This window comes from Prenolepis imparis, unplaced genomic scaffold, assembly GCF_030444845.1.
Source record: "Prenolepis imparis isolate NDT839.2.m4 unplaced genomic scaffold, iyPreImpa1.0 SCAF_12, whole genome shotgun sequence".
Classification (NCBI taxonomy): Eukaryota; Metazoa; Arthropoda; class Insecta; order Hymenoptera; family Formicidae; genus Prenolepis; species Prenolepis imparis.
The window spans coordinates 6,734,053-6,760,223 of record NW_028141170.1 but is presented as its reverse complement, the minus strand read 5'-3'; the positions used below and the strand labels follow the sequence as shown (position 1 = coordinate 6,760,223).

The 26,171-nt window shown below is 35.1% G+C and overlaps 1 protein-coding gene and 5 non-coding genes across 13 annotated transcripts in view; 1 reads left to right on the top strand and 5 right to left on the bottom strand.

Annotated features, from left to right (window-relative positions):
- The window catches only part of LOC145943900 (uncharacterized), an 80,480-nt gene extending 60,753 nt beyond the window's left edge, over positions 1-19,727 (top strand). For all 8 annotated transcript variants that reach the window (XM_083051815.1, XM_083051814.1, XM_083051813.1 and 5 more), the window contains 14 exons: positions 3,839-4,701; positions 6,049-6,429; positions 8,528-8,708; positions 10,818-10,916; positions 13,195-13,415; positions 13,492-13,630; positions 14,179-14,951; positions 15,101-15,192; positions 15,554-16,146; positions 16,293-16,539; positions 16,683-16,928; positions 17,129-17,309; positions 18,442-18,709; positions 19,591-19,727. In XM_083051815.1, the coding sequence (XP_082907941.1) occupies positions 3,839-4,701; positions 6,049-6,429; positions 8,528-8,708; positions 10,818-10,916; positions 13,195-13,415; positions 13,492-13,630; positions 14,179-14,951; positions 15,101-15,192; positions 15,554-16,146; positions 16,293-16,539; positions 16,683-16,928; positions 17,129-17,309; positions 18,442-18,709 (4,284 nt within the window). In that variant the 3' untranslated portion in view covers positions 19,591-19,727. The remainder of the gene's footprint in view (positions 1-3,838; positions 4,702-6,048; positions 6,430-8,527; positions 8,709-10,817; positions 10,917-13,194; positions 13,416-13,491; positions 13,631-14,178; positions 14,952-15,100; positions 15,193-15,553; positions 16,147-16,292; positions 16,540-16,682; positions 16,929-17,128; positions 17,310-18,441; positions 18,710-19,590) is intronic.
- On the bottom strand, positions 8,925-8,996 carry Trnae-cuc (transfer RNA glutamic acid (anticodon CUC)). The gene has a single exon. It is a non-coding gene; the product is annotated as a tRNA-Glu (tRNA).
- Positions 9,163-9,234, bottom strand: Trnae-cuc (transfer RNA glutamic acid (anticodon CUC)). The gene has a single exon. It is a non-coding gene; the product is annotated as a tRNA-Glu (tRNA).
- Trnae-uuc (transfer RNA glutamic acid (anticodon UUC)) lies at positions 9,795-9,866 on the bottom strand. The gene has a single exon. It is a non-coding gene; the product is annotated as a tRNA-Glu (tRNA).
- On the bottom strand, positions 10,292-10,363 carry Trnae-uuc (transfer RNA glutamic acid (anticodon UUC)). Its single transcript has one exon. It is a non-coding gene; the product is annotated as a tRNA-Glu (tRNA).
- Trnae-uuc (transfer RNA glutamic acid (anticodon UUC)) lies at positions 10,434-10,505 on the bottom strand. Its single transcript has one exon. It is a non-coding gene; the product is annotated as a tRNA-Glu (tRNA).
- Positions 19,728-26,171: the final 6,444 nt, after the last annotated feature.

The following is a 26,171-nucleotide window of genomic DNA, read 5'->3' as shown; positions in this document are numbered from 1 at the left end:
ACATTTATGCATTTTATTCGTGCTTGCATGTATTCATCATCATTGTATATGCAATAATTTTTATATTTTTTTAGATTTATAACTTCTAAAAACATGATAAATATTAGAACTCTCTCTTTAAATTTAATTTAAATAAAAAATTAGATATAATATATATACATAAAACTTGCGTGATGTTATGAATTCTCTTCTTCAAAATAATTTCCTTCAAACACTATTAGTTGTGTATACGCGCGCACAGAGATTATGTCTGGCTTCAATAATATCCATAGAAGATTAATCGATTAACCACGTAGACTTAATCATAGCCACGACACTATACGGCCCTTGGGTATCCGCCGTCGGTCTGCAGCTTGCTTTAATTGAATTACCCATCATAGAGAAGGCGAGCACTCTCCGCGACATTTGTGCGACGAGACGCCACTCGAGACAGATGTCGATGATTTGTATGACAAGGGATACAGAAGAGAGGCGTACAATGCGAATATATGCGCGCCTCTTTAAGTGAAATTCCGAAAACGAGTGTGAATTAAAGAGACGATATTTAATATTTGACTAAAACGCATAGTGCAATTTAATTAACTAGAGGCGTTCCGCGATCAAATCTCTGTAGCTGAATTGTATTTTTTCGAGAAAAGTAAAATAAAAAGTCGTGAAATAAATGTGAATTCAATATAAAGAGATATTCCAATTATTGCAGCTAAAAGTTTAATATTAATAAATAATCTGAGAAACTTTAATGAAATATTAATTTAAATCTCATTTATCAAGCTATTTAATGTCGACAATTAAAAAGTTGTGTAAATTACGTCTAATGAAATCGCATTCTTTCCTTTCCTTTCTCAAGAAGAAGTAACTTTGATTCGTTAAAGAGAGAGAATTTGTTGCCGTGAGAAAATATAAAATATGTGAAACACTCTATATATATATTGTTATATTTTTCTTTATATATGTATACACACACTTGTATAATCTCTGAATACATACATGAATTGAAAATCAATTCAGTCAATATTCGGGCCGTCTCCGACAACCGCCAATAACAAATAATTGCTCGATGAATTGCGGCATAGCACGTTTGAGGGGTGTTACGTAATAAAAAATTATGAAAAATAACAAATGATAGAAAATGTTTTTTACATTGTTGCAAAAATGTGACATTTGATTGTAAGACTAAAGAGACAAATCGCATATTCCATATACGTGCCACATACAACAAAAAAGTCGACTTGTTTCTACTTGTTTTTACTGTCTATTTGTTATCTTAAGTCTCAATGGTGTTTTTAATGCGTAAATATATTTTATATAATAGTTGTTCATTATAATTTAAGTAAATAATACGTTACGTAAAATATTTAAACGCGATCGATATTAAATTGCATTTAATTAATTTCTGATTGTCCATATAATATACTCGTGTGTAATAAATAACATGAGATTAATATTAATTAAAACTCTCGTCTCTCTCTCTCTCTCGCCTCTCTACCTTATTTGTGTACTAAAATTAAATCGTTATGTACATATTTTCCAGGTACGATATCAACGTGACAATTTGCGATATCACAATTTCGTTACGTACATTCGCAATTTTAATATGTAACATGCACGAACGATTTCTATCTGTTTATATCGGATATCATGGCATTTACAGGGATGCAAGTGGCAAGATGAAATTTAATCGTGGACGATTCGCAACGCCTCCGCGTGCGATTAAATGATTTTGATCGAATGGCAAACAGACAGGAAATACGAGTAATACAGACTTCTCTTGCGTGTAAATATTAGGACGAACAGATTGCGTGATAGAGAATACGGTCGCACGTTGCAGCGCCGCTTCGACGCATCATCGCGAGGATGCAGCACGTCACACGTTTCACGGATGCGGAAAGAGCACGATCGATGTGACCCTTTCGACATTTTTCCAGCCAATCCTGTCTTAGAATAGTCTTAGAACGTGTGAAAATTTAGGATAAAATAGAAAAATGTTTTCGATTAACGGGATAAGGTGAAAAACGATGTTTGACTTTTGATTTGTGTGTGTGTGAATATCGATATCAAAATTTTTGTACATAAAACTCAAACTATTTTAATTTTATAATAATAACTTGAATAAGTAATAACACAGTGATTACAAGAGCCAGAATAAAGATTAAAACGCCTTATTGCAACGTGAGCGCGGCGGAGCGATAAATCTGCGCGAGCTAAGTCACGGGGTCCGAATCTCGCTCTCGCGAGAGATTACTTTGTGCAGCCGCAGGACGTCATTAGGCGCGACGGTGCCGCGACATTATGAGGAATAAATTCGCGGACCGGTTCGTGCACAATTCCGGGGATTTTCAGAGGATTTAACGCGGCTCGAGCAGGCACGACGAGAGCGACGGTTCCAAACATGAAATTGCATACGAACGCGCGCGGTATGCATCTATATATAGCTATGATAATTTCGCCGAGCCCGATGATTAACGGCCAGCAATCTCAAAATCGCGGCTGTGGCGGCGACCCTTTCAAAGCCTCCCAAGTCTTAGAATGTATGAAAATTTAGGGTACAACAGAAAATTAATTTCTCTTTCCCACCTCGGACACATTTTTTATTTACGGATAATGTGCAAAAAATACGCAAGAAGAACCATGATAATGTTTGACTTTTGATTTGAATATCGATATCGAAAGGTTTTCGTACATAAAATTCAAACTACTCAAATTTTATAACTTGAATAAATAATAATACATTGATATATTTTATTGATATGTATATAAAATATGTATTTGATATATATGTCTATATGTTTGTCTGATTATGTCTACGTCTGTCTAGATGATATATATATGTCAGATAAACGTCCATTCAAGTTCATAATAATCATCGCGAACATAATAGGACCGCGCCGATGCGTTTATCGTACTAGCCAGCGAGCCGATTATCTAGTTTTGAAACTTTCGCATCGCACAGTAGAAAGACGAACTATTAGCTTAAAGGAACAATGGCTTTAATCGGAATTCTATAGATCCGGCGAGCTGAAAGCCAAAAGAAAAAAAGCACCACTACTTATTAACGCTTTATTTCAATCCCAGTAATGGTAATAAATATACGAAACTTTTACAAGATTAAAGATCTTAGAAAAAAATAAGAAAAAAATACTCTCTTTTCATGAAAATTTTGTGATAATTGTTGACAAAAAATATGAAGAATATATTTGAAGGGTCAATCGCAGAGAAAGAGTAATAGTCTACGTGTAAACTATTATTCTTAACAAATAACGGCAGATGGTGTTCCGTTTGGCTATCAGTTCGAGTCGGGACTCGCATCCACCGATTGCAAAGTCAGCGTGCGATTCTCGTCTTAACCCAGCGGCGTGTTCAACCATCGGGGGCTGCTTTATCTGTGCGGATATAGATTCGGCCAAGGCAAAGTAGGTACTCCGAGCGCTGGGATAATTTATTGGCCGTCGAGGAATCCTCGATAGAAATTGCGGTTCCGTATTACGCCGCATGCAGGGTGTCCCCTTTCTCCCGCCCCCTTGCTCACCAGCGAGATTTCATCAATTTCGGGAGTTATCGGGTTAATATATATATGACAGATGTACTGCGTTAATCAAGTAACTTTAGCTCACAAAAAATAACCCTGATATTTTTTCTAATTTTTGATATAAAAATATACTTTCATTTTTTATACATTCCCCCCTAAATTACGTAATATTACAAACCGTATCATAATTTACGATGCTAATCATCATATGTATATATGGAGGAATCCTTGTATCCCGTATCAGATATCGATAAAAGCCACCTACGCTATCAATATATGTGATTCAATGTATCATGTTTCTCTGCTTTGCAGGTAATATCTGAATATTGCCGAATGCGTTTACAAGTAAGGCCCTTTACGCATATAGTGATGGAGATGTATCGAGAGGTGGTGAGATCACCGCAATATGCCGCGCGAAAGCGAGCGACCTACTATCCGCTGACTACTCTGTGTCCTGCACGAAACATCGTCGATCAAACGAATCGCGAGAGAATCTATGGCCAGCATCATCTGAAACGGCAGCAGAACCACGTTCAACTGCAGCCGTTTCAACATCAGCTTCATGTCGGACAACATTTGCCAAATCAGCTGACTATTCAACAGCGGCAACAACAACAACAGCAAGATCACGCTCAATTTCGCTCGCTTCAACAACAACAAAATTACGGCCAGTACTCGCAGGATCATCGTCACAATCATCACAATTACTATTACGCGAAGGGAGCGCATTTCAGGGCGCAATCGCGAAATTCTCTGTCGCATCCTAATCTATCAAGCTTATGCGGCTCGCAACAGCAGCAGCAGCAGCAGCATGGAGAAGTTACCACTATGAACGTTTGCAGAACACAGTTTCAATCACAACTGGACATCCAAAGCGGTAGTCGATCGATAGGACCGGCGACGACTCATCATCAACGTCGGATTCATCATCACTCGAGAACGTATTCACAACCGGTTTACACGCTGCCTCAGCATAGCAGAAGCAGCGGCAATTTGCCAACGACAACTAACGCGACCACCGACAGTAATCCTGACAAAAATATTTACAACGACCCGATATACGCTTTGCCGGTTAAGCCCTTTCTGAGCTCCCAGGATGTGCGAGTCAATGGACTAATGGCGAAAGCGATTCGTCGCGGCGACGATATTCACGATGGATCATCATCGATAAGCAGGTAAGCGCAGGACATCGTCCTTGCTTGCTCATTTCATATTAGATAAGTAATATATATATATATATATATATATATATATATATATAAAAGCAATATATAATTTATGTAATCAACAGTTCTCTTTATGTTCTCCACAATTTTTTAATACACGATATTAAATATAATTTTGAAATAAAAACATTTAATTTCTTTTTGTTTCACCGTAATCGCGAGTTGCGATAATTGAATCGGTCTACAATAAAACCCGCAATAACTTCTTATGTCAAAAATATTACATTCGAACAGAGTTACTCTTAATATCTTAAGAAAATTTTAAAAATCAAATATATCCTAATTAACTTTCCCTCTCTAAAAAAAACATTATTTAAAACATATTATTATTTTATTTTTATATATTAGTATTTTAATATTTTAATATTTTAATATTTTAGTATTTTAGTATTTTAATATTTTCAACATTATATTATATACGCCCCATTACCGCTATGGAAATGTTATAAACGCTATAAAAAAAGTTAACAATTTCTCACTCACCGATACGTGCAATAGCTGAGTTGTAGTACACAGCACACATTGATCTGAAAACAAAATATTCAAATTATATAGACACATATGTGTGTATCGAATATCTATAAACAATGCAGTTTAGAAAAAATGTGTTTATATTGCAATATAAATATAAATATAAATACAAATATGTAAGTTCGAATATTCAAATTATATAGATACATATGTGTGTGTCGAATATCTATAAACAATGCAGTTTAGAAAAAATGTTTTTATATTGCAATATAAATATAAATATAAATACAAATATGTAAGTTCGAATATTCAAATAGCAAATTTTCGCTTTATTAATATTTTTTGACAGAAATCAGCTGATAAAAGCGTTAATTTGCTAATTAATTTTTAAAATAATAATATGGTAAAAAATTAAATTTTACAATAATAATATGTTATAAAAATTAAAATAGTAATATGTTGTAAATAATATGTTATAAAACCTTATTCTTGATATCAGCTGATTTCTGCCAGAAAATATTAATCAAGTTTAAAGTATTATAACATATTATTTAAAACATTCTTTTTTAATATAAAATCGAAAAATGGCGTGCGCGTACCGCGCGCTTGTGTTGTTCTAGTATTTTAAATTTCAAACAAATAAACTTTTATTTTACTTATAAATAAAATTATAAATAACTATAATATATCAATTGTTGATTACAATTTTTATCTCTAATTTTAAGTATCGCTAAAAGTGAAAAGATTAAATGAGTTACTTATATTTAATTAATTCTATTCTGTGCGCAGTCATCCTTTTCTCATTTTGAAATATTAAAAACACAGGCATCCATCGAACACCGGTCGCTCTCAACCGGACGTAATTTCGGAACCGAACGAACGTCTTCGCGAGGATATTTACGGACGCACACCTACGGGAAGAATAGTCCTGCAAAGACAACACTCGAACCCGCAGCTGCCTAATAGAACGCAAGTTGATGAGGATTTCAAACGATTGTCGCAACCGAGTATCGCGATGACCGAGTCTCGATGCGTCGCGCAAAAAGAAGAACAAATGATTCGGCAACAAAATCCAGTGTCTTCCATGAGGCTCAGGGGAATTCAAGGACCCCCGAAGCCACCTCGAATTATCACCACCCTGAGAAGAGCTGCTCTCTCCGACTCGGAGTGTAACAGCCAGACGGAACCGCCGGCGAAACCTCCCAGGTAATTTTTTTTTTTCGATTCGTTTGTATTTGCGCAATCAATTATATCTGCGAGTAAATTCACTGAAGTCTATTAAATCATTAAATCACGATAAAAGAAAGAAGAAAGTGAATTATTCTTCAAAAACTTAAGTAACGAATTGCGCTGTTACTCCTGTATAAGACGAAAATATGCATTTCCGAAGCAATTTGTACTACTTTCAGAGCCGTTCATTTTCTATTCAAATAAAATTTTAATCAATACTCAATTTCGTTTAAAGCAAGGAGAAAAGAAAGAAAAGAATTTCTAGTAGATTAAGAGACTTTCATTCTCTTAATTAAATTTCCTTCTATTTAGTAACAGTATTTCTCCAAATAAAAAACAAATAGGTAAGTCAGTTCTTATTTATTTTTATAAGGTTTCAAAGTTCCCTTAAAGCAACATTCATATATGTATACATGCGAAAGCGAGCGAATTCACAACATTGTATAACATCAAGTTACGAGACGAAGAATCTGACAATTTATAATCCCTCCCAAACTTCGCACTTTCCCTGCCGGAATTTCATCAATCTTGCGACAAGAGCAGGCATTAAATTAGAGCACAAGGGGTACGTAAAATAGTTCCGAGATGTTCGCGCGCGACCCGCATTATTAAGTTTTGCCCACTCAGTCATATGTTCGTGTTAATAAACGCTTTCGAGCAAACCGAGTTCGCTCTCGCGGAGAAGTATCAGCCCTCCTCCTGTAACGTAACCATCAGTACACTTTCGAAGCGCACAGAATGTGTCCGGAAGCGCGTAAAATCGACTAAATGATGCAGCCACTTGCAAGTTAATACATGCTGGTCGACTATTCCGCCCCCGCGTTATCCGTGGAAAGGTCGAAACGTGGCGCGCGACGACGAACCTTTGACCTTCAAAAATTACTAGAAAGATTTTACGATGAATCAGAAATAGATTTATCAGAAATTTCGATCAGAAATAGATTCACGAGAATTTTCGACCAGAAATAGATTCGTCAGAATTTTCTACCGGAAATTTTATCAAAATTTTCGATCAGAAATAGAAGAAAACATGCATGTAATTAGCCAGAAAATTAATACCAATTGTTGCATCTGGAAATTATCAATGGTTAAATTAAAATTGTATTTGTGATTCTCTAACAAACAAAAGCGATAAATCTGTAATGTAAAATAATCATTGCAACGAGTTTCAGCATTGGAATTCAAGTCCGGAAATATAAATAAAATGTAAATGTTATTTGTCACTGTTGGCAAATAGCAAAATATTGTTCAAAGCGAAATTTAAATAAACGTTCTTTCCATAGGCTCTCATTCGACTTTTAAAAATCAACTTAATTTAATTTTAAAAGATTTTATCTAATCTGTTAAAAAATCAAAGAAATTAACAAGAATCAAGCTCTTTGCCAAACACATCAAGCAACAAATTAAAAGAGTGAATCTGTGAATGGTAAAAGAATATAATAGAAGCATCTGTCAAAGTTTCAAATATATATACTCAGAGTTTTTCATTTCTTAAATATTTAATTTGAAAAAAGATCGATTTTTTCGTAAAGTTATCTACCCCCTTAATACATCATTAAAATTAATTCGGATTCGGAAGAATCTGTGACTCTCTTTATCACGTTTCGTTCTTCTCATGCCAAATTAATACGAATGATAAAAGATGGAAAGAAGAGAAAAGCAGGTGAAGAAAAAGAGACAAAACAAGAAGGCACTTAACGATGACTGCCCTAAAAAAGAGCATTCGGAGTCTAATTAAACTTTAATTAAACTCCGCACGAGAGTTAACATCGCTCTGCATATAGCAAATCGCGTTCCACGTCTCTGCGAAATTTTACTATAAGCGTTTCGGTCCGCTGTATAATTAGGTGTATCGCGGTCTGTTATGCCGAATAAAAAGTTCCACTCAACTCGATCCATATTAATCACGTAGTCATAGAAAAAACGACGAAAAAATGGATTGCGAGCTGTTTTTTCAACACCAGCTTATCAACAATCACCTTGCACAGTTTTTTTTTTCTATAACAACATATACATTCTTATAATAAAAATTGACCTGTTAATAATTTGAGAAAATTACAAAATATTGTTTCAGAATCATGGTAAGAAACGGGCCGAGAGCTCGACGGGGAAGAGCAGTGCAAAGGGCACCATCGCGCCTGTACAGAACGGTTGGTGGACCCATGAGATGTTTCAATAAAGCGCAATGTGTAGGTCCTGAATTTGTCGTACGTGCCAATCAACCTCCGAAGACATTGTGCGTGGGTCAAGTCAAGGTAAAAAAATAATCAAGAATAAGATGTTAGATGATTTGAAACTTCCATTTGCTCTGATATGTATATCAGAATTTTTTTTAAATATCATTGATAAGAAAGTTGCTCGGTTAATTATTGATATTTTAAATAATTTCTTTTGAAAAATAGCGGTCTGATTAAATGTAATTCGTGCTGGTATTTTAAAAAATTTTGCAAAAGCGGCAAAACAAAAATTATTTCCGGTACCGGGAATCGAACCCGAGCCTCCTGGGTGAGAGCCAGGTATCCTAGCCACTAGACCATACCGGAGGTTGTATGATCTTCGTATTACATATCATCATCTTCATCCGATTTTGTTCATTCTTCTAATTAAAAATTAAATAAATGTTATATAAATTTATATTATCTAAGGAAAAATAATTTAAAAACAGAACACAATTCAAACACTTGCAAAAATATAAATTTGCAAAAGATATTCCGGTACCGGGAATCGAACCCGAGCCTCCTGGGTGAGAGCCAGGTATCCTAGCCACTAGACCATACCGGATGATGATGACGATGGTTGTAATATAAATAATGATAACATACAAAAATCAAAGAAAAATATTTTTTCTTAAAAAAAGCTTTAATATATTATAATGCTTTAAAATTATTATCTTTTTAAAAAATAATTAACATGTACTATTATTTAATATTTAAAATGGTTCAGAAACAAAGATTAATTTATATGTATATAATAAGAAACATTAAATTTTGATAAAATAAATATACAAAAAATTTACAATTACAAAGGACAAATCGATTTATGATTTGTACACTTTTTTATGTATTAAATTTTTGAATGCACACAAAAACATTAATTTAATTCATAAATATTGATTTAAAAAATTAACTAACGTATGTATATTAAATATATTATTAAGGCTGCGGTCGAGAATACACTACGAATGCTTTGAAACATCATTCTATCTTTGTTCTATATTCCAGAAGAATAAAGATAGAATAATGTTTCGAAGCATTCGTAGCGTATTTTCGACCGCAGCCTAATACACACAAAATACATATTGTGTATGCATGTCTAAAAATATTTGACGATAAAAAAAAGATTTCCGGTACCGGGAATCGAACCCGAGCCTCCTGGGTGAAAGCCAGGTATCCTAGCCACTAGACCATACCGGATCTTGATGTGAGAAGGCTAAAATCCCAATATCAATAAGATATCTATAGATTTAATTTTAAAATAATATATGAATTGTTATGTATATGTATATAGTAAGAATACACAATTATTTTTTTAAAAATATACCAACACAATTTATATTTATATTATCACTGCATAAAATATTATATATATAAAAAAAAGAAGTAATATTTTTATTAAAAATGTACGTTCAAATTTTTGGAATATATATTTTAAAAATTTAATAAATTATATTTTAATTTAATATTGCAATTGGTTCTTGTTAGAAAAAGTAACAAAAAACTTCTAACTTTTGTTAATTTGTCGCTTTTCTAGTTCTATTATAATGTTCTTACAATATAATTTTAATTTAACAATAAGTTTCTCTTTCCCAAGATTAAAGTTTAAAATACAAAAAAAAAGATTCCGGTACCGGGAATCGAACCCGAGCCTCCTGGGTGAAAGCCAGGTATCCTAGCCACTAGACCATACCGGATTACAATAACGGATGGTTCTAAACGTACACTTGTAGTTATGTGCACGCAAAGTTGGAGTCAAAAAGAAAATTCCGGTACCGGGAATCGAACCCGAGCCTCCTGGGTGAAAGCCAGGTATCCTAGCCACTAGACCATACCGGATCTTGGAATCACCCTTAATCCTTACTGTACACAAGATTTTACAAGCATGTTGATCAAATACAAAATTATATATTTGATATTGTTGTATATTATTATGTAAAATATATTTTTATGATTTATAATATATGTAAAGTGCACAAATATTAATATTAAAAAATAACTATAAATAATATATCATTTAAAAGACTGACATTTCTTTTATAATATCAGGAAATAAATACATATATAGCTTTATCAACATAAAACAACACAGAAATAATAAAAAGAGCAAAATGATACATTAATAATAAACTAATTTATTTGGTGTCGTAGGCGGGTAATTCCGGCCGGATAGTCGTAATAATGCTGACAGGACAACGCGTGGAAGTGACCTGCGATCCTCAAAAGGTCACCGCCGGAGATTTATTTCAGGTAAGCTCCCAAGATAAATCCAATTATTTGTGAATATTACATTTTTTTATATAGATAATTTTTAATCCTGACGGGAGGAAATAATGCACATTTTGAAATAAAAAAATCCCCATACATTAAAATTATATGATATTTTCATAAAGATTATTAATTAAAAGATTATCTAAGCAGAAAATGTTTTCCAAAGTTTAAAGTTCGACCGTGTCACGTTTCTAAGAAAATTGATTAAAGTTCAATCAAAATTGCAAGCTGATCGAGGATTCGCGCTACGGAGTGTCCGTCTTTGATAAGAGGCTCAATTCACCAATCAATTATATCTCAATGAATTAAAATCATTCTATCAAAAAAAGAATTTTATTATATAACCAATGCTGATCTTGAATTTGATAATATTGTAAAAAGTAATTTAAAAATGTCACTAAAGCAGCAATAATAAAGATAATAGATAATCGTAAAAAAAAAATTATCAATAAAATTGAACGCATTAATTATTATTTTTCATTCATGATACGATTCATTATTCCATTGATAAACATTCACAGTGCATTCATTTATCTTCAAACCAATGTGTGCGTGTGTATGTATTATATCACTAATAATTATTCTATTTTCACGCTATCAATTTATAAGTAACATATTAATTTGAAACTAATAAATAAATATTATAAAATATATTATATCAATTATTCATCAATGCAATAAATATTTTCAATAAATTAGAAAAATTAATTGAAAGAATCATGAATCAATCTTCGATGATTTTCTCTTTAAATGCATTATTCTGTTCTACCACGTAAAACTTTTCCACTTCGTAAAGCTTTTCTCTAAAACTATTTTTTTCAGGACGCTAATAAATTGTATCATCTGTAAGTGAAATATATATCTAGAGACCTCTTCGCGAAGAAATTATATGCTCTTATTTATTGCGCGTACGGAAAAATGTACTCTACCTCTGCGTGGCAAGAATCCTTTAAAAAATGTTTCATCCGCTAGTTCTCGAACGAAACTGATTCGATCGTAATATTCGCGTGGTAGTGGCCTCTCAAAACCACACTTGGGCCGCGAAAGCCAAGACATGGCCGGTTGTTTACGAGACCACAAATTCCGGCGTGAACTCGCGAGAAGTTCTGGCGAGCCGCCAAGCCTAATCATTATATACGACACATCCACAAACCACGAGTTATGCGATCTCAACGATGAATATATATATATCGTGCAATTCCTTCTTGTTTCATAAAAATCTATTCGTTTCAATATTTAAATCCGACATAGACTTTTTACTGGTAATGTAATATAATCAAAGAATCGCAGGAGCAATATTATTATAAATTACTTATAAAAGTATTAATTAAAATGAATAAAATTATATGCCAATTAAATTTATAATAATTACAATAAAAATTTATTCACTCATATGTGATTAGAATATTAAATAGCAGTCTTTAAAATTTTAGAGAAGAGTATAAGAAGCTTGTAGAATCGTTATTAGCGAAGATGATAAAGTAGAAGACACGAGAGAATGAAGCAAGTGAATTTAATACAATTTAAAGGTTCGGTACTTCAGAAAGACAAGCCCTGTCTCTTAAGTTCACTCTATTCTCTCTATATGTCTGCCACTTAAATCAAGCTTTCAAACGTGATCGGAGTATTTTGGCGTTGACAATTTTTAATAGATGGTCGATTTATAGGGTGCTTGAGAGAAAAAAGAGAGAAAGAGAGAGAAAGAAAGAAAACCCATCGCAAACTTCCAAATTAAGTTTCTTTTGCAAATTAACGCCAATGGAAAATTATCTCTGTGGTGAAAATAGATATCATTCGTTGTGCTACAATAAACTTTTAGAGCAATTAAATGCAACTGCGCTCTCTGCATTTAATTGTTTGTCTCACATCATAATTCCGTGAGGAATCACAGAGTTTATATATGGACATTATCTCAGCTTTCCATCTTGCATATTTTGCGCATAAATAAAATATGCGAGATAAATATCAAATAAAATACAAATATCATACAAATAAAAATTTTTAAGTATCAAATGAGAGTATAATAACCACGCAATTTTGTATTATCGATTTTCATAAAAATTATATTATATCGATGTAAATAAATATATCATACTTATGTCGCAAAATTAAACTATGTAATTGTAACACATTTATCTGTATTAATCAAGGTGAATCTATCAGTTAAACTCACGTGTATATTAATATATTATCGTTTAATTTCAAGACACGATATTACTTTAATATTACTTTACACGTTATATGCAAATCCTTTCAGGCTATTGTTCAAGCGGAAAGTCTAGACGAGAATTTCACTCTGGGTCTAGCCGTGCTATTGGCGGGAGATTTCGCGATGTTACCGCCCGATACGAAATTAAATAAAGTCGCACCACCGGGGTGGTTAAGCAGCGGCAAGAACAAAAGTTTCTTGGGTCTACCGACCAATTTCATGCTCTACCTGCGACTTCGATTCTTCCTACCATCCCTTCGCGGCATCAGGTTTGCTCTCAAATCAGCTCTAACAATAACATTGTTCCGTTTCAACTATGATTAACTGATCGTATCGCTTTCACAGAAGCTGGATATCGAAGCATCTATTATATCTACAAATAAGACGATGCATACTGGAGCAGCAGCTGGTCTGCCCCTATTCCGAATTAATCAATCTGACAGGCCTTGCACTTCAAGCTGAATTTGGGAACTACAACGTCAACGTGAGTTAACGAGAATTACATGATACACGCTATTATTGAGATGAAATTACCGTCAACGATACGGAACGGTGAAATGTTCGTGAACGATAGTTAAGCTCTAAATAATAAGGATTAAACAAAATTAGAAGCTGCATCATCGCTTTTCGACTCTTTGCAAAAATTTTGTATCCTCTTATAGATTAAAAGGCGAATAACTTCTACTTTATAATTATAAACTCTCTGATGCTTTATAAAGATTTGTGCATGCAAAATTTCGAAAAATCTCCTAATTTAATAATTTCAATATCAAAGAATTTCTAAATCTCTCTAACAAAACATTTTAAAAAAAAATTTTTCTAATTTCTAAAAAATTCAGTTGTAATAAAAAGAGTAAAAAAAATTCAGAGCATTAATTCAGAGCAATAATAAATATTAAAGCATCTCGATACTTTATCTAAAGGAATAATATTAGAAACGTTTTGTTTTGACTCGATAGCAAAATTACGACAACTCTGACATAATTCGCGGGCAAATTCTCTGCTTTATCAGAATTATTTTCCGTTTCGCAGGAGCACGGCTGTGGACATTATTTCCTCCTCGAGCATTACGTGCCGGAATCCATGATATTGAGCGCGGACCGGCATCAATCGCAGCCCTGCGTCGATGCCGATACACTTCGAACGCAGCTTCACCGCGCTCACCGCGACCGTCGTGGCTTAGACTCCAACAAAGCCGAGGAGATGTTCATAACTCACGCGCAGTCCCTGCCGGATTACGGCTCGCACTACTACATCGCCACGGTAGACTCGAAGGAGCTCGAGAAGCTAATGACACAGCAGAGAAAAGGAAAGAGGATCGTGTCCGACAGCTGCGACGTCGTGTCGACGCTCGACGGCGCGGAAAAGTCCTGTCATCCGAAGAAATCTGCAGAACGGGAAGTCTGCCCTGCTTACGGCAACATCGGGATCTCGCGATTAGGGACTCGCGAGAACGCGCCGATGATTCCCTACACGGACGAGCACGCAAAAGGCGCGAGATTATATCACGACGAAGTGTGCAATAATAATAAGAATAATAATAATAATAATAATATTATTAGTAATGGCAATAACAATAAGAACAAGACCGGCAAGAGAAAAACGGAGAGCAACGTGTGGTTGGCGATACACGCTCAAGGTTTGAAGCTGCTGAAACGAGGGGGCGAACCGAGGGAGAGAACGGAATTGGCTCACTTTCAGTGGCGAGATGTGCAAACATTGAGTTACAGCAAGAATTGCCTGGTAGTGTACAGCAAGTTGAACGGGAAACGATGCAAGTTCAAGCTACGGATGGATCATCGAAAGTAAGTTGGCCCGTCGCCATTTGAAAGGTTGATCGCGATCGGCTTTAAGTATGTAGTATGAAATGTCAGCGAAAATGTCTATCGAATATCCATACTGCCGCTTGCAGTAACGATCTATGTAAAGTATATGTTATCTTCCTATTTTCCAGAAGTTATTTCGCCTTCAAGCTCACTTCCCTGCATCATCAGTTCTTCTCAAGGCTTCATTCGGAGCTTACATCGCTCCAAGGCCTCGCAAAAGGTATATATACGCTCCTCTCTAACGATTAAACTTGCTGAAATGCTTAGAATTTGAACTTTCGCGGAAGTTACGTAACAGTTTCAACTAGTTAAATTATGACTTTGTCGCCCGAACGTAGAATTTTTATTTTCCTCTTCTATAAAAATCTGTTCGGAAAGTAAATATTTGAAAAAATTAAATACAAAAATATAATTTTTTTTATACTTTAATTAATTATTACTAATATTTCTCAAATTGTTTTATTTTAATAAAATTCGCTGTAATTTTTGAAATAATTAATATAAATAATATTTAATAAAGTACAATGTTTTTCAAATCCGAATATAAATGTCTAAAAAAATCATTCTTTATTATTTCCCAGACTTTGGAGTACCCTTGACAACGGAAGCCAAACCTACGCTGTTGAAAGCCAAGATCGATGACGGTAAAACTAAAATAGCAATTGCAAACACAGTCAAAGTGCAAACAAAAATTAATTATCCGATGCAATTAGAGGAGTATCAAAATAAGGAGAACGAAAATCCTCAGAAAGATACTAACGTGGTGGTAACGAAAGACGTTGTTCGCGAACCGGCCTTTTATTCGTCCGAAGAAGATGCTCTTTACGCGCAAGTAAACGTGCGACTGGAGCCAGAAGGTCAATCGCGAGACACAGAAGAGGAATCGGAGAGAGGTTTAACGACGCCGAACGAGGTTCTGTTGGAACCTAAATCAAACTTATTGGAAACGAAATCGACTGAAACTGAATATTCGGTCCCAAAAAACATCCCTATATCGAGCCGCCATGTCACTCCCGCATCAAACAACATCAATCAGCTGGATAAACCTGACAGCACTGAAGAATTGTACGCCGCTATTAATAAGGTTCGTCTAAATTCGAAAAAGAGCTCGAGCGAGTTTCCTGTTCCGGACGAAGTTTGGAATGTGTCAGACGTGAAAAAGACATTGCAAAAGGTAATGCCTAAATATACAAATCGTTCGTTGTTCTTTTATTATTCGTTCAAACATTCGAATTTATTGTTAAAAAAATCGATTTTAAATTACTTTTGAAATGCTGAGTCGTACGTTTCTGTTTAACGATATTTTATGTTATAAACTAGATGAAGACATCTAGTTTACCGAATTACGGCGCGCCAAGGCAGTCGGGTGGTTTACGTACACCCAGCTTGCCCCGTCGATTGGGCGTGAAAATGGGAACACGAGCAATCTACAGCAGTTTGCCGCAAAAAGACATCGCGCTTACCGACGACACGGAATCGCTATCTTTAAAATCCGACACCGAATCGTCTATTCAATCAATATCGGCGCGATCCACGGAATCACCCATGCCGGAAGCATATGTGCTGAGTAAATAATAATCATTTATATAATTATATTTTATAATACATATATTTATATTCTTTATATATATGTATAAATATATTTATATATGTAAGAATCGCACAAGAAATAAAATGTTTTAGCTAACTCCGTTTAATTTTACTCGACAGATGCCGATATACGAACCGACGACGAAACTTTTCGTGTTCCGGAAGACGAATCGATGTCTGCATCCTTAATGGCTCGTTTGGAAGAGCTGTCGTTTGCCGAGGAACGAGTTTTGCACACGATCAAGTTGGAACGCGGCCACGGTGGTAGCATAGGTTTGCAAGTGACAGAGGGTAACGACGGCGGCGTTTATGTTCAGGCGGTCTCCGTTGGCGGATCAGCTGATATGGCCGGGAACGTCAATAAAGGTTCGCAAGAGGGTGACATGTTTATTCTGCTTTAAAGCAGATATATCGAATTCATTCGCAATCGAGATTATAATCCAAATACAAATAAAATAGATAAATAAAAAATAAAAAAACGAAAAGAGCATATATATATGAATTAAAAAGTAAATAAAAATTAGAAAATAAAATATATAAAAATAAAATTTTTTCGTGATTTAAAGGTGACCGGATCGTAGCAATAAACGGACAGAATTTGCTCAACCTTCGCTATGAGGACGCTCTGAAGATGCTGCAGAGCTCGTCTGAAACGATCGAATTGGTTCTCTCGCAACCCGCTAACCAAATAAATATGGAATCGCGAAATGATCAAAACCAGGCTTCTGTAGAGAATCATTATTTACAGTAAGTATTCTTCAACGCTAGTATAATAAATTTAAAAATTTACTAGAAGATTTTAATTATCCGCGATAGAACTCGCAGTATAAATTGATCCGCAGATACGATCTATCGCGCGATTCCCCACCGCTTTCCATCGTGTGAAAGCGAATCCCCCCCCCCGTTTCATAAGTCAAAAAGATACAAAGTCAAAGATGTATTTGATTGCGAATATATTATATTCCTAATACGCGCGCGGTATTATTCTCTATCGGAAAAATATGTAAACCGCGGACAAATTACGATGTGAATCGCTTTAAATCGCGTAATAAAATAAGCCTAAAATATAATTGTGCATAAGTGTATTAAACAAAAAATAAACATATTGCCGGTATAAATATTATCTTTTTCCATCAAGACGTACAATAAAATCTCATATTGTTTGCAATCTCTCTCTCTCTCTCTCTCTCATACATGATACTACACAAAATTGAAGTGAAAATTGATGACTCACCGATCCGATGCGCAGCAGTGGAGTTGTAATCTGTAAAATATAAATACATCGAAATTATACAGTGAAATTTAAAATAATTGATATTTTGAAAAATAAAATTATTATTTATATTGAGTTTCTTACATATTCGAGTTTCTTATTCGTTTATTAAATAGATATCCCTCTCTAAAAAAAGGCATGTTATTGATTCTCGAAAGTCTCGAAGTCCTCGAAAAAAACCTCGAAATGTATTGTTGCCTCTTTTCTGCGTTGTCGATTGGTTCTGTCTCGATGCACACAACTGTCAAAATGTGCATGACAGCCGCTCACGAAATAAGCGCAACAACAGAACCAATCGGCAACACGAAAAAGAGGCAACAATACATTTCGAGATTTTCGAAAGGACTTCGAGACTTTCGAGAATCAATAACATGCCTTTTTTAGAGAGGATTAAAGCGATGAAAATTATTTTGCAAAAACAAATTTACCCACATCAAGTATTAGTTTCGAATAAAGTTTAGAATGCACTGTTTTAAATATTGTCAATCCTGACTGTACATATAAGCGATCAATTTGCTGAATTAAAATTTTTACATTTACACTGTAAAAATAAAGATTTTTCTCTAGTCAGAAAATTAATCCTTCCGATCTCTCGTTCGTTCGCAGTGATATCAAATTCGACATATCGGCAGAGGCAGAAACATCCAGTATGATGAATAAATGGATCATTCAAAAAACTACGGATGTTGCGTCGGTGCAGAACACCTCAAGCGCATATAGCAGCGCCGCGTCCAGCGCGATGGGCAATCATAATAATGCCAACAGCTTATACATGACTAATCTCATTGACAATAACGCATTAAAATCTGCCAGTATGCTGCTATCTATAGAAGACTTCGATGTCAGTAGAACAAGCCGTCAAGTTTTTATTTAGGTAAATAATATAATTCATATACATATCTTATATTTGCATGTAATTTTCTCGTCGACGTATTACATTTCACATTATTACTGATCGTATGTGACGGAATGTTATGAAAAGTTTTATTTGCGAAAAGACTATTATCTCTACGTCACACTGTACGTGACCGTTCTATAACAATTGACGCCCTTCGTCACAGATAATCGAATTGACATTATCCGTTTAGCGAACGAAACCCTGCATGGAGTTGTTAAAGTACTCCGTTCGTATAAACGCTTATCGTTCCTTTCTCGAGTAAAAAATATTAAACGGAGACTCATGATATCGTATACTTCAGAAATAAAAAATATTTTGTTTCATATATTTTTCTAGTACTAAGATAATTTCATAAACTATTCAACGCCTGAATGGACCAAAATTCAAATTAGCTGTAACATTTTTTTTCTATTTATTATATTTTATATAATAAAATTTAATAAAAAATACAATAAAAAATTTTCTTGATAATCATGTTTTTCCGTTTATATATTTAATGAATTAAGTTTTAAGGCTTGATATATAAGTATTACTGTTGACTGCGTAGAAAGAAGGGGATGCCTATCATGTCACTGCTAAGGAATCACCTTCAGTATGTCTCGAACGGTCTAACGCCATGGTTACTCTGTCGCGTTCGCGTTTTAATTTAACAATTCGTCCGTAAAAGCATATATTCATATCATCGTTCGCATCATGCATAATTGTAAGGAGCATAACATAAACGTTACAATACTAATATATCAATTTTCAATATTTTATTATAATGTATATTTTCCTGAAAGAGTTCATTTGAAGAATCTCTTGTTTTTATCGAAATCAAATTTATTTCTAAAATCGCAAATCTTTTTTTACGATAGATAATTCGACTGATCCACCCGTGCCACCGCGGCGAACAAAACGCAAGAACAAAACTGCACCAATTGCATCAACGGAAATGACGAACGACGATGCGAGATCTCGGCAAAAACGTCTGCTGCAGCCGCCCCTACCGAAGAAAATTCAACGGAACAAATCTCGATTTACCGAAATCGAAAACCTCCACTCGCGATGCGACATCGCGGCGAGCTGTTCGAAGGTCGAAAGTGTCAAGAACCGCGACGTCGACGTCGCGACGGATATGATCGAAGCGAACTCTCCTCCGCGATCGCGCGACGACGATGCGACATCCGCGACGAGAGAAATCCCACCGAGAATCGGCAAAGCAAACGACACAGTTCCGGCAAAATCGGCCGCCTTAAAACCACTTCTACCTTCCCTCAAGCTCGCATCGTCTAAGCGAAGTACACTCGACAAATATCCACCGCTCTTTTTCACGCTACGTGATTTCGAAGATGTAATGTCCGGGGACAGAGATAAAAAGATATTCGCTCCCCCTTCGGCGAGTCTCGAGAAAAAATCGACAGCGCAAATATTGGACGACGAGAATGATATCTGTTTTCGCGTGACGACGACGAATCTTCCGTTCGAAAAGTGCCTGGATAATTGGAGAGGTTCTTTCGATAATGAGTTCACAGAAAAATTCGGTAATTACCAATTCGATAACGAGAACGAGAGTGATCGGACAAATGTTGAAAGATCCAATTGTGACGACAGTTCTCGTGACAATTTCGATCATCGTACAGGCACGAAAGTACGATTCGTAATCGACTCGCAGAATCCTTCTAAACACAACGATGGTGGTAATGTAAAAATCCGTGTGCCGTGTGATAGTTTACAAAGCTGCGAATCTATTTTCGGCGATGAAAAAGCTAGCAAACAAAGCGCCGCCGCTCCTTTCGTAAAATTGACCGAAATCCGAGAGAAATTTACAGACATAAAAGATTCTGGCGACAATTTGCGAGATAAATCATGCGCTTCGAGTGTCGAGAAACGAAATCCCGCGACGAGAGAAGACGATCTCTTTATGCTAACCGACATAAACAAACTTGACATGAAATTAAATACAATTCCACAAAGCCATTACGACGATATTAATGACGAGAAGATTCATAAAGAAGATTCTAATTTCATATCGCGGAACGAGCCCGTCAGTAATGAGAATCTCGGAATCGGAAACGAAAATATGACGACTACAATAACGAAAGAAATTATCATGAGCGATAAACAAATAGATCAAAATGAAATGCTAGATGCTTCTTCAGAAATCGCAGAGAACTTTACAGATAAAAGCTTAGAAGTCGTTTGCAATAATGAAGAAGCAAACGCGGCGAGAATAACTGAAAAAAATACACACCGAGAAGAAATATTTTTGAAAAAAATTGATGATGACATCAAAGAGAAGTGCATTATCAAAAACGAAGAGATCTTCGTCAATGAGTCACTCCCAAGTTTTTTAAATAACCGGGGCGACGACAAATCGAACATTCTCACTGACGACTTCACGAACGAATCGTTTCGAATCGAAAAAACTCGACGATCGTCGACGAAAGAGTATAAAGAGAAAAGCAATTTTGTGGATTCTAAATATAACGGCGAAGAAACTTCGCCATCGAAAGAGATTTTCACGAAAAGCATTCCCGTGAAGATTAAACGAAATTCTTTTCTGGAGACTATGTTGTCTGACGATTCAACAGATACCTCTATAAATTGCGCTATTACTACTAAAACTAGTATAGTGTCTCCTATAAACATGGATGAAGAATTAAGTATATCGAATGAATCGACAAATAAAGTTCGAGAACCGGATATTACGAATAAAAAAAACGAATATATGTGTGATTTCTATAACAAAACGACAAAAATAGACATGGAGAATCAAAAAGAGTCTAAAATAAAGAAAAAAATAGTCAAAGTTTCAAGCACTGACGTAAAATCAATGCAATCGGAGAATAAAAATGTCTGTGACGTAAAGAATGACGTTCTGAACGAGTTGCTCTGCAACTTTAATAACATAAAGTTAAAAATAGTGAATCCCGAAAATAAGAAACCAACGATGAAGATAGACGGTGAAGATGACAAAAATATTTCCCGCTCAACCGCAATAGATAATGGAATTCTTAAAAAGAAGGAAGATTCTATATCGCTTGAAATATCTGAAAACGAAGTTTGCGATATTTCTATAACCGCCAAGATTATTGACGTAAATAATGACATGACGATCGTAGAGAAAACCGGAAAGGAAGATCTCACAGAAATAAACGTCAAGGAAAAACTTCAGGATCTCCGAAATAGCGCTTGTAATCCAGCGATTGATAAAAAAATCATAAAGAAAAAGAATATTAAAGTAACAAAGCATAACGAATCTAGTAATATCAAAAATAAAATTGTGCAAGACGACTCTGCAAAAAAGACGATCGACGAAAATATTTCGAATATCAGATCGCAAGATATCTGCGTAAAAATGAAGAAAATCGAGGAATCGTCCAAAGATATAAAAAGCGCTGATGAAGTTAAACGAGAATCTAAAAAATTGCAAGACATTCGCGCCCCCAAGACGATACTTAAGAATAAAAGCGTCGAATGCGAGCAGCAGCGGATGAATAAATTTCAAAATAGAATTCCCATCGGAGCACCCGCAACCATGAATAAGATTTTCGATAGCAAAGAATTCGAGGCAATCGCGTCGCGCAGTCTGGAAAATGAAAGAAAGCACGAGGTAACTTCGAGACAGACTCGCAGTCACGGCAAAGAAAAGACTGATGATGATGAAGTAATTGTGGCCAGTGAGGCCGACGATAATGATCGAAGGAGAGTCGCGAACCGGTCGACATTAGCATTATTAGACGATACAATGGGTAGCGACGATAAATGTGCCATAGCTAGGAAAACTAGTTCCATAATCCCTTGTAATAATAATGACAATAACAGGGCCGTAACACCCGTAGTTAACATAAGTAACGACCAATCGTCCCGCGACGTTGTAACGATAACCCCGGGTAAAGTTAGGAGCTTCGTTAAATATTACGAGATTCGGGGCGACGCGACGACCGTCGAGAGACATTCTAAAATTAACGATAGAGAGAAAGTAACTAAGCGTAAATCCACGAAGAGCCAAGCGCCACCCGTTGCCGCGGGGAACTCGCAACCGGAAGTAATAACGGAAGGAGAGGAAACGAAAAACGGAGGCAGAAGCGTTAAATCAAACAGTACACTCGAAAGGTCGTCTAATGAAATTCGATTTTCCAAGTTCGCCACGAAGATCCCGAAAGATGCTGCCGACGATTCGATTCATAAAACGACGAAAGCGGAATCGAAGGTGACGAAAGGGCACGAGAAGAACGGCTCGAACGTGATCGACAAAAAGACACGTGTGCCACTCGCTAAAACTGGCGCGAAAAAGTCGGTACAGTTCCTGGGCGGCTTCACTGTGATCCACTCGGAAACGCGGATTCATTTCGACGGAAATGAATCCGCAGGGATCGTTACAGACTGCGACGCAAACGCATTGAAAAAGAGGCGAGCTCCCGGAATACCGCCCTCGCGGGATTCCGATGGTTGCCAGGAACTTATTCGCGAGTTCAAGAAATCAGAGAAACTGCCGAACGCGGAAAAAAGTTCCTTTCAGCGACGGGAGGCCGTTGCTCAGGTCGGTAAAACGATATTTTAGTTACAATGTTTAATCAAATTATCATATAATATTGTTTGTCATTTCATAAATATTGTTTGTATAATTTTTAAAAATATTTTTAATATTCCACGAATCTTTTTTCACCTATAAAATCTGAAACTGTTGTAATTAAATGCAATATTTTTTACAATTTTTGTTAAACAAAATTAAAACTTTAAAAAGTGAAATCTATTCTAATTCAAAATCGACTTGTATTATATATTTACAGAATAAATTTATCTTTTTTCAGATACATGCTATAACCAGTCACGGAGAGAATTCAGGTATTAACTGCTTCGTTTAAAAATAATATGCTCACAGTTTTACCTTGAATATGTTCACATTGCTTATGTAAAATGAAATCTCTTTCTTACATCTGGTGAAAATAATATTTAATGCGAATATATTCATTCGCAATTTGTATTCCGAATGAGATATTTAAAGATTTTTTTTCAATTATTATTTCCTTTAAACATTTTGCATTTTTCAAACATGATCTACAATTAATTAAAATCTAACATTTAAAGAAATTTTTTGCCAAATGTGTATACTATACTATAGAATGCTATATATTATAGAAGAGTAATTTTTATCGCAGTATAATATATATATATATAAAGTTAAATCGAAAAGAGATCTGTATAATACCGAGAGAGGAAGTCAGGAAATTAAAGTATTTTACGGTTCACAAACCGAACAATTACCTGGCGGAAAAAAAACTTATTCTCCTCCTCCATAAATCGACAGAATTTGTTCACGGAATAACTAGACCGCGCTGTGCAGTTAAAGCACTTGGGATCGAGTAGCGAGCGGTCTGTTTGCTGGGCGATTCACCGCGAATCCTTTCGGAACACATGGAAAATTTGGTCATTGCAAATCCACTCTTCGCTTTTATCAGGACGCGCGCGACCGGCTTATTGGAACTGAATTTTGCACGTGGCGTATCTCGATTATCGAGACACGTAGAGGTCCAGCCGAATGAATAATTCCAACGGATAAACCGAGACTATAATTTTACTTCAAAGTAAATCTGTTTATCGTATCTGAAAATCACTTTGATTAAAATTTTATTCTAACCATAAAGAGATATCTTTAAAGCGAAATAGCGTGCAAATGAAGTCATTATGTGCGAAATATTTAATTTATATTCCGAGAAATATAATTTACAGTTTTAATTTATTTAATGCATAGCCAAATCATTCTAAAAAAAATGTAAAAATAAAATATGAAAATAAGACTGTATTAAAATAATATGATTTAAATATTACATGCAGAATGAAGAAATGTTTAGCGTAAATGTCCTCGAAATAAAATCTGAATTCGCAAGATTGACGGAAATCAAAGTACTCTTGCAGGAATTCGTATTCGACAAGTGAAATAATTTTTTCGAGACTCGGAACAACGATTCATAAAAAGGACTACGTTATTTATACACTACAGTAAAATATGAACTGTAGGATTCTTGGTTCAAGGTAAAACTGTGAGCATGCTACTTTAAATTCGAAAGTGAAGCTACGCTATTGTACGCAGGCATACGCAAAGCTGTAAAAATTCGCCTCGCGTAGATCTTATTCTTCTCATTCTTCAAAACACGGGGAGCTCCGTATTTTTGTCATTAGTTTACGCTCTGTGAATAATTTAGATACATATTTCTGAGAGAACATCAGCTTGTAGCTCTGTTATTGTCGAGATCTTCCTTGCGAGTTTTCGACGACACGGCGTATCGGGAAAATCGCGCGTGCCCCACCGCTCTAATTTACTATATAGATAGGATAGCAAGCGAAATACACTTGTTGCACCGTTTATGTTATGTACATGTCTCGGTAAGTTCATTTAGGGTTGGCTGTATTCAGAAACTACAGCCTCCGCGCTACTGACTAGGTTTAATATATAATGCAAATACAACGTGCTGCAAAAGATATTCTTTCTTAATATATCGGTTCGACGTGTGTGGCAAGTTATATATACTCCTTTTCAAATCATTTAAACGAGTCTTATTATATAATTTAAATAGAAAATATCTCGAAAAGTAACGTGCAATTTTGCAAATACAGAAAAATATAAAGAAACGCGCAATTAAATGTTCGCAATAATGGATATTGTTATCTCATTTATTTACACATTACTAAAAATCCTCCTTTTAATTCTTTTTTAATAAAAGATATAATATAAAATAATTAGTCTAAAATGCATATTGCGGTTGCAATCCTTCTGTATTAAGTTCCTATCTGATTAATTTACGCAATAAGGATTCAGTGTCACGACGGAAGTGCAGTATGATACGTGATATAGCAATTCCCTTGAAAAAAAACGTGCAATTCCGCGATAAACGAGACGTAACGCGCCTGTATAATTACGTAACAGTATATATGTTCTGTTGACTTATTGTAAGTATTATATATGATTTATCATACACAAGCGACTGCATCTGAATTTGTGCGATGTTGAAAGCGCGACGCATCGCAGTTAGATATGTACTGCAAATGCTTATTAAGATTTTAGTCTTATTATACGCGCATATATGCATATACACAATTGCTACGCGTATTATATTATCATATACACGTATATGTACACAGTACTAAATGTAAGTATTATTATGCGCGGTAAAACTGATTCTGTGAAATCCTATGTAAGCAGTACCCCCCATTGACATTGATTGTGCATACGTTTTATATAACGTTACTTGACATACATAGATAGGTCTATATCGAAATGCAGATTTCGCATTCCGCAAGAAATGTTAGCTTCTGTCTGAAGAAAGCAATAAAATTCAAAACGCGGCGCGACGGTGTTCCTCTTTATCGTCTCTCTCTCGTATTTTAATGTCAGATCTTGTTAAACGTTGGTAACAATTAATGGTAATAATTTTAATATAACTACTGAAATCGT